General features: G+C 41.8%; 1 protein-coding gene across 1 annotated transcript; it reads right to left on the bottom strand.

The window, feature by feature from the left end:
- Positions 1–8633, bottom strand: LOC131238968 (probable peroxidase 61). Its single transcript, XM_058236542.1, has 4 exons — positions 8400–8633; positions 6483–6662; positions 3223–3382; positions 1–577 (listed from the first exon to the last, which is right to left on the bottom strand). Exons 1-4 carry the CDS (start codon positions 8631–8633, stop codon positions 120–122), a joined length of 1032 nt encoding a protein of 343 aa, XP_058092525.1. The 3' UTR covers positions 1–119.
- Positions 8634–9435: the final 802 nt, after the last annotated feature.

The raw sequence follows: 9435 nt of genomic DNA, 5'->3' as shown, positions 1-9435 counted from the left end.
TATCTTTATTCAAATAACTATCTCCACACCCGAAGAAAACAAAGAGCCATGCATGAATGCCTTTCATCTTTACAATGACCAAAATGCCCCTACCATCATCATGCATATTCTCCTCCACACTACTTCAAGTGCGGATTGTCCTTGTTCGTGAACCGGCAGTTCTGCCTTATTTCTCCCAGTTTTCCAGTCAAGACGCCCAGATTCCCCATCCGACTCATCGACAGAGCGAACGACCGCCGGAAATCTTCAAAGCCAGGCATGCCAGGAGCACCAGCTGCGAATTCCTGAGTGATTTTTAACGTGTCGCTGCCCAAGATGAGCTGCTGGTCTATTTGGAGTATGGCCTCCTTCGTTAGCACCCTCGAGTAATAGGTGTTTCGGAATTTATAGCTATTACCGGATTCGGGGTTCAAGAAGACGGTCGGGTCAGATTTGCCGGTCTTCTTCTGTGGGCATGCCTTCTTTAGCTCGGCCACCAACGTCGAGTTCATGTTCGGGTCGGTCTTACCGGTACCTTTGTAATTGTATAGCCGGTCGCGGATGTAGCGGCAATGCGTAGAGCCGACGGTGTGAGCACCTGTTGGGGTACAAGATACGTACGTGAATATGTGCATGCATGGGAAGAGGGGTAATTTGGTCATTGTGAAGATATGAAGATACGGATATTTTGGTAATTTTAAAGCTTATTTAGGATATGAAAAAGACTTGCTAGCGGAATTTGGGAAGTAGAGGCCGGTTCTTGTACCGTGTATATATATATATATATATATATATATATATATATATACACACACGCGGAAACGCTCACCTGCGAACCAGTTCGTACATACTATACATACTACGTAGGAACTTTTTTGAGAACCCATCCTATGTGATGTGGATCCAAAATCTGAACCGTTCATGTGAAGCAGCACCTCATGAAACCCCACAGGCCCAACTTTTACTTTGATCTAAAACTTTGATGGCCCATGAAAAATGAAAACAGTTTCCTCCCTTGAATTGCATTTCTCTTTGCTATGGCCCACTAGAATTTTAGATCAGGGTGAAAATTTATCACATAAAGTTTCAGGGGATTCTGCATCACATGGACCGTTCAAATTAGACACCCATGACACGTGTGCAAAGGTGCACAAGTGCGTAGGTGCGTAGGGGAGCATGACTATATATATATATCCTACGCACCTACACACGTGCGCACCTTTGTACACGTGTCATGGGTCTCAAATCCAAACAGTCCATAAGATGCGGAATCCCATGAAACCTCAGAGAGTGAGTTTTCACCCTGATCTAAGATTTTGGTGGGCCATAACAAAGAGAAATTCAAATCAAGAGAATAAACTGTTTGCATTTTTCATGGCCCACCGAAGCTTTGGTTCAAAGTAAAAAATGATACCAGGAGGTTTCATGAGATTCTACTTCATGTGGACCGTTCGGATTTTCGAGACTCATCAGATATGGCGAGTTCTCAAAAAAGTTCGTATGTAGTCTGTACAAACTGATTCCCATGTGAGCACTTCCACACACACACATATATATATATATATATATATATGAAAATGCTCACCTGCGCACCAGTTCGCGCAGAACTGGTGCCAACTTTTTTGAGAACCCATCCTACTTGATGTGGATCCAAAATCTGAACCGTTAATATGAAGCAACACCTGGTGAAACCCCTTGGGGCCAAGTTTTACTTTGATTTAAAACTTTGATGGGCCATAAAAAATGAAAACAGTTTTCTCCCTTAATTTGCATTTCTCTTTTCTATGGCCCACCAGACTTTTAGATCAAGGTGCAAATTTGTCACATTAGGTTTCATGGGATTCCGCATCACATGGACCGTTCAGATTAGACAACTCTGACACGTGTGCAAAGGAGCACACATGCGTAGGTGCGCATGTGAGCATGTCTCTCTCTCTCTATAGCTTGTCAGTACACCCAATGTCAGTTCATACTTCACTGGCAGTCACCCCGGAATCAATACCGAGACATGTGTTGAAACGAGATATCTTTCACCCGATCTACCACCTGTACTATGTTTGTAGCATAAACTTATTCTACAATGTTGTGTGTGGGCCCATATTTATTTTTTCATAACATCCACTCCGTCCATCATGTGTGCCCCATCATGGTCTATTTGAATCTCAAAATTCAAGCCGATCCAACGTTATGGTGGGCCACACCTTGTAAAAATAAACCTTAAACCTCTAAAATCACTTAGAGTGGCCCTCAGCAGTTTTGAAATGGTACGATTTTTTCTAATCGAGGGATGCATCTTAAGAATGAATTGGATGGGATATTCAAATCACAGTGGGCCCCACACACAATCTTGAAAGTTTTAATTGTGGGAATAGCCATCTCAACCGTACCTTGTGGTGTGACCCACCTGAATGTGGATGTGGGACCTACATACAACATTGTAGAATAAGCTTATTCTACAAAGGTTGCGGAAGCACCAGTATCAGTGTGAGTATTGTTGAGTTGAACGGTGGTGAAGTTTAAGTTCAATGGCATCACCTGTGCAACCAATCATAAGATCCAGATGGTCCACTTGGTCCATCATACATTTCATGGCCCACCGTGAAAAAATTGCATCCATCGGAATAATCCAACATCCCATCAAGGGCCTATAAAATGAATGGTCGAGATTATTTGATACTTACAGATTCAACAGAGCATCATTACCCGCTTATGTCACTTTCATCGGGTCATCCTACTCACCACATCCACGGCTACGTCTCATGAATGGATTTGATCATCCGATTCGTGCAATTTTTTCTTGGTAGCCGTGAAAATGTATACTATAACTGATGTACGGTCCAGATCGGTTGATCCGATGTCCAAGTGTACCGAGTGAACACAGTTGTTGTGGTGGAGTACCCAACCGCGTAATCATTCCCCATGCCAACGCACGCGTCAGAACGCACGTGCCAATGTTGCACACGTATGTGAAATCCGAGCCGTGTACCAGGTGGGGGCTCTCAATGTGAACGTTCCCTATGCCGGTTCGCTTGTCAGGTGGGCCACATGCGTATGTTGAATTTAGGCCAGAGTGATTTCTTTTTAACCGTCCATCTCCTTCATACTCAATGTGGCCCGTCGGATGAGTGGATTGGCCTCACTTATGGGCCAGGGAAGGTTCCCGATTGGCCAAGGGAGTGATTGGGCCCAGATGATACGCACGTGTGCCTGTAGAGGAATTAACGTCATCGATCCGATACTTACCCAAGAGGGTTCCGAGGTCCAGCACATCAAGACCCTTGGATTTGAAGTAAGCAAGTCCTTCCTGCAATGATATATTCGGGTCTGGAAGATCCACGGATTTAGCACTTGATTTGAAGCCGTCCCTTCTCCCTGTAAAAACTGGATAGGCTGGTGCACCTGCCTGAGAAAACGCCCAAAAAAGGTCAGGAGTCCTTCAGTAATTTTAACCCAGAAATGAATACATTTTTAGGCCGGGTCGGGTGCAGAGGCCCGGATCCAACTCATTTGATCACGGGGTAAGAATTTGGACCTAGATTGCAACTTGTGACTCAACCCGAGTTTGGGTCTGGTTGGGTTGGGTTGCAGTGGGCCTTGAAGAATAAGAGGAAGTGAAAAAATCCCGTTCCAATGAACTTTCTCTCTTCCCTCTTATTTTAGTTATCAAGCTCGGGCTCAGGCCCATGCAAAATTCTGGCCATTTTCATGCTCGACTATTTTGGCCTGTGGAAGGCCCGGGTCGGCTTTACACTTACAAATAGGGCTGTTCATGAGTCAAGCTAGCTCGAAAAACTTGCTAGACTCGGCTCGAGTCAGCTCAGATTGACTCAGCTTGAATGGCCGATTCAAGCCGAGCCAAGCTAATTATTTGAAGCTTGAGTTGAGTTCAAGCCAAGTTTGACCAAGGGGCATTTCAACTCGACTCAACTCGACTCAAAGCTCAAACTCAAGCTCGACTCGGCTCGATTAATAAATATATTAAATATTAAATATTAAATATATTAATATATATATATATATATTATATTAATATAAGTTTTAACTTTTAACTTTAAAATTAAAAAAAAAAAAAAAAACCCTAGAGTCTCTACCCGACCGCACGCACCCCCTTTCCCTTTCCCTTTCTTCTCTTTCTCTACCCACTGCCAGCCGCACGCCTGCCTAGACTGCCACCACCAGTTTTCATTTCAGCTCCACAATAGTATGATTTCAATCTCCTGAGGTCTACTTCTTGGGCGAGAAACCCAAGAAATCCAAGATGGGTTCTTCTCAAGTTTGTTTGAGCTTCAAGGAAATTCAATGATCTGATTGGCTAGAGCTCTTTACTTGGATTTCTGATTTGTGTTCTGCTTTGTTTCTTTTCTAGTACTTGGATTTCTGCTGGTGGAAGAAGATCAAGAACAGCTAGAACTCTTTACTTGGATTTTTGATCTGTGTTCTGCTTTGTTTCTTTTCTAATACTTGAATTTCTGCTGGTGGAAGAAGATCAAGAACAGATCAGTTCTTACAAGTTTCCTCATCCGATTCGAAGCTTTGTTTGGTTTTTTCATCGGATTTTGCTTTGATTCTCTTAAGATTTTTAAATTTTTCATCAATGGAGGAGGATCAAGAACAGAATCCATTATTCTCTCACCCAACAAGCTCGAGCTCGACTCGACTTGAACCACTAGCTCGACTCGACAGCTTTGGCAAATAAGCCAAGATTTAATGTTGAGCTCGAGGCCAAGCTCGAGCTCGAACTCGAGTACATCATGGACAAGCCGTGCCGAGCTTAGCCCACCTCTACTCGACTTGGCTCGATGCCCACCTCTACTTACAATAAATAATGTGAGCTAGACTTGAACAGAGCTTGGCACAGCCCAAACCTGACCCATGCATTGACACCCTGAGCACCCTCCATGGTGCATTTTAGATGCTCTTTCCACACATACAATGATATGCACAGTGTTTGAAGTATCGGTATCGCTACAAGTTTCACTGGAAGGGATATGGAAACAATATTGATATTGCCGATAATATCGTTAATAAATGAAAATGTGGAGAAATATAGAAAAACTGGTAGAATTTTCAGCGAAATTTTTAGAGATCTTAAAATGTACGGATTTGTATATTTAGAAATAAAAAAATTACAAAAAGAATTCATACATAACAAGTTCTATTTAATGAAGCCTTAAAAGCATGTGCTGTTGTAAGAAATCAATCTAACCATCCAACTTTCCATCCAAACTTCCATCGATATTACAAAATATTAACAACACATGATATTTTATCAAGAAATCATCAACAATTAGAAAGGAAACAAAATATCATGGTTTCAATATCACACATGTTGTGATATCGATAATATTGAGATATTATTAATATTATCAATGATAAATTGAACACTACATACAACCGGTGTTTTAAATATCGATGATATTGGCCGATATATCCTACGATATATCTTATATCCCACATGTGCGATATGAAACTTGCAAGTAGTGCGATATATCTTACATGTTCGATTCGGTGAGCATTTTTTATTTTCGAGATTTTTTTTCAATAAATCATGTTAAATTTAGCATTAAATTGTTACAAATACATGGATTAGAAACTTCAATTTTGAGATTTGGAGGAGAAGGACTGAATTGTGGAAAGTTGAAAAAATTAAAATTTCTCACTTGGTCGTAAATGGGTTGCAATCTTTATGTTCAAACATAAAATCAAACATGTATGTAACTTAATTTAGTGATTTTTCTTTTGCTTTTAAATGTATTGGTTGTGTTTCCACACATTTTCTTATATTTATAAATTATATGAATGAACTGTGAATATACTTGCATCAATTCAGTTAGACAATGCATAGATTATGACCTTATATAAAAAAAAAGCTATTATGTACACCTATTTTTTGCAATATTTTAATTTATAAGTATGCGTTGATGTATTTTTTAACAATCATTGAAGTTTCATTGAAAAAATCGACAAATTTCTCCTATGTTTCTAATAACAACGATACATTACGCAATACAACCGATATATCCCATGTGATAACCAATACATATCTGTATCCCAAAGGTGCAATACATAACACGATACTGATATTTCGAACATTGCATACAACCATATGCCTATGAAAAAAATTGAAATATAATTTAATCTAATTAAAAAAATTGATAATATCAATAGGTTGGGATATTATTGAAATATCGTCGATACACTTATGATATAAGCATTACCAAGAATTTACATAGTTGAAAATATTGACGATATTGATGCATTAGCAATACAAGCGACACTTAGAATTTATATAGTTAAAAATAGTGATGATTACATTAGTGATATTGATACGTTGGTAACACCTAACTATGTATTGCTAATACTTAGAATTTCCAATACTACCTGCATTATCAATATTGCTACCGGTGTTATCCATATCACTGTGCTGGAGATAAAGATAATATCAAAGATAATTCGATAATTTAAACAGTAGGTACGCATATATGCTTGTTTGTCTATATTACCAGGTGAGCCGCGTCACGTGTGGCGAGGTTGAGGATGTCAGCGCAGGAGACCGTTCGTGGGCACCTCTTTTCTAAAACCTCCTTGATCTTGTCGATCAGGACGAACGCCCTGAGGCCCAGATTCTGCGGTGCTTTTTTCTCCGAATCAGGTCCATCAAGCAGTATCGATGCATCGCAGCCCTAGATTAATACCATACATAGAATGTTAGCATGATGAGGACATTTAGATGTAAATTCGTGGCGTTGCACTTGCATGAATGCATGCACACTCATTTACGTGGGAGTGTACATGCTCATATGCGAGAAGAGCATCAGTCTACCCTTTACATGGGAGTGGAAGAGAAAAACGTTAATACTCTGTCAAAGTGTGGTGGATGATACGCATGCGTCGTACTTTGCAAGAATAGCAGATAACTCCCCATTCTTAAGTGGTTGTAATAAAAAAGTGGGCCCCACTTTGTTAACCCAAATTCACGAAGGACTTGGTACAGATCTATCCCCCACCGTCCAAACACAGTGGGCCAGAATCCAACACGTGTTTCAAGAAAACTAGGTGAGTCGACTTGACTCGTTTACCCATGAGCCGACTCACCCGAGTTGGGACTGAATCACCTGGACTCACCCCGAGTCGGGTTTGAATTGTGGTATTAAACAGGATCAAGTCATTGTGAAATCGTCTGCACAGATAACTGGGCCTACCCTCAGGTTAGGTTGGGCATCATCAAGCTATTTTTCCAAACATAGACCCACGACCGGTGCTCCAAAACATTGGCCCAGCCGACCTGCAGGACCCTATCACAGTCCCGAGTCAGACCTGTATTGGGTCCGACCTGAGACCCGAAAGGTCATTTAGTAACAAATGTGATATATGGGCCGGATCCAGCCTAGCATGATGCGTCCAACACGGTTTTGGATGATGCTTGGACCTCTGAGCTAGGCCCGTGGATCAATTTTAGGCCCGGGCTTGGTCTCAAGTCATTTCAGCCCTACCCAGACCCACCTATATGGGCAAATAGATTGGCTACGGATTATGTCACTAGCCAATGACTAGTGGTCAGCCCCTACCATGATTATTTGTTTCATGCATGACCCATTTTAATAGGTCATTTTATGGTACGAGCCTAGAATGAGGTTGATCCAAATCTCAAGTGGACTTCAAAGTGTTAATTGGTCGCCCACTATTAAAAACTTACTAGAAAACACAAAAGTTTTAGATCAAACTTATATATATATATATATATATATATATATATATATATATATATTTCCCTTCATCCAAGTCTGTATGACCTAATCAACAGGTTAGATGTCAAATAACCATTACAGTGGGCCCTAGGTGGTTTCTAATGGTGGACATTCAACCACTACTGTTTTCCATGGTGTGGTCCACTTGATATTTAGATATAACTCATTTTTCGGATCAAGCCCTAAAATTATCATTCAAAATGGATGGACGGCATGGATAAACCACATATATCATGGTGGGGTCCACATAGAACCGACCACTAGCCAAACCGCCTCGGCCTATATGTAGTTCGTATATTCCACAGATATTCCAATCTAATCCTTGATGGGGCAGGGCAACCCATGCATCTTGAACGTAGACCATTGATTTTGTTGTTCCTTTTGGTGTCTATTTCTTTGTGCATGTGTGGTCCACTTTATCAACGGATAGATTAAGAATGCTCAAGTGGGAAACAGGGATTTTAGGGCCATTCAAGTGGGGGCCGTCCCCAGCTAAAATTCTTTTAGCCTTGGGGTATGATGGGCCTAGGCCAAGACAGGTTGGGCTGGGCCCGGTCCAAAACCGCCCATTGCTCCCCCTGGGACCATGGGAGTTTCTGTTCTAGCAAAACATGGATATGTAAACAGATCAGGTGGGACATGGCGTGGACTACCCACATGCTTGGCACGTACCGTTACAAAGCAATCAGAATAGAGCAGGCGGAGCAACGCAGGCGTGATCGAAGGGTCCTTATCCCACACGAGTTTCACCTGGAGCTTCACGTACTCCTCTATGTCGTTGCCGCACGTGGTGTTCTTGTAGAAATGCAGCACCGTGCCCGCTGGTGGCAGCGTGATGGCACCTTGCACGTGTGACACGCACGCGCACAGAGCAAACACAAGTAACAGAACACCACTTTCTCCCATCTTCACACACTATAACATACAATACGTGGGTTGCCTGGCATATTAGAAACTAAGGGCCCCTTTATATAGAATCCTTTCAATGGGGCCCACCATGTGTACCTGTGTGACGCACGTGCGATCCTCGACGTTGCCAACCTAGTCATGCGGACTGTTCCCTTTTGAAAATTGTATGAGTATAGTTACGAGAAAACTAAATAGACTCGCGGGATTAAAAATTGAAGAGCTGAATCGCAGCGCACTGGTAACATTTCACACGTATGTGAGATCTGGACCATTCCTTCAGGTGCTTATCAGGGCCAACCTTTTCATTTGTGACTTATCAGGTGGGAAACAGGTATGATTTGGATATAAGCATCTGAGAGTTATTTCTATCCGTCCATTTTCAGTACACAAGTGTGGCCCTTTTACTTAGTGGATTTGCCTTTTTTTACGGTCCATAGGATGATCAAGATTGGATCCGAGGAATAAACGTTCTGGATATGATACGTGTGTTTAATGTCGGCACGTGTGATCCAATTCACGTTTTCAATATTTCCTCACGCGAATTCCCTTCGTATTTATTATGTTGGAAATTGCTGTGATGACGACAACAACGCTCCTTTGAGTGCTCCTTCTCCTGCGGCACGTGCAAAAATGAGTGTGACTCGTAGGCTGGTCACGTGCCCCGATATCTTGACATTCTCCAAGACCGTTATCCAAGCGTCTATGCTAAGGAAAACGCTTGTGTACCTTGCACTAGATCTAACGTCGGGAAACGGTGTAACGTACGTAATATCCACGCCGTCCATCAGTTGAATCTCTG

Source organism: Magnolia sinica, chromosome 3 (genome assembly GCF_029962835.1).
Source record: "Magnolia sinica isolate HGM2019 chromosome 3, MsV1, whole genome shotgun sequence".
Classification (NCBI taxonomy): domain Eukaryota; kingdom Viridiplantae; phylum Streptophyta; class Magnoliopsida; order Magnoliales; family Magnoliaceae; genus Magnolia; species Magnolia sinica.
The sequence above is the reverse complement of the archived record's forward strand: the minus strand, read 5'-3'. Positions and strand labels throughout refer to the sequence as shown.

Bases quoted from the DNA above. Each gene is read 5' to 3' on its own strand.
- LOC131238968 (XM_058236542.1), bottom strand. From the start codon at position 8,633: ATGGGAGAAAGTGGTGTTCTGTTACTTGTGTTTGCTCTGTGCGCGTGC. The intron at 3,383-6,482 runs GTAATATAGACA...GCGTTTTCTCAG, and splicing joins CACGTGACGCGGCTCACCTG to GCAGGTGCACCAGCCTATCC. The intron at 578-3,222 runs GTAAGTATCGGA...GTACCCCAACAG, and splicing joins GGACCTCGGAACCCTCTTGG to GTGCTCACACCGTCGGCTCT.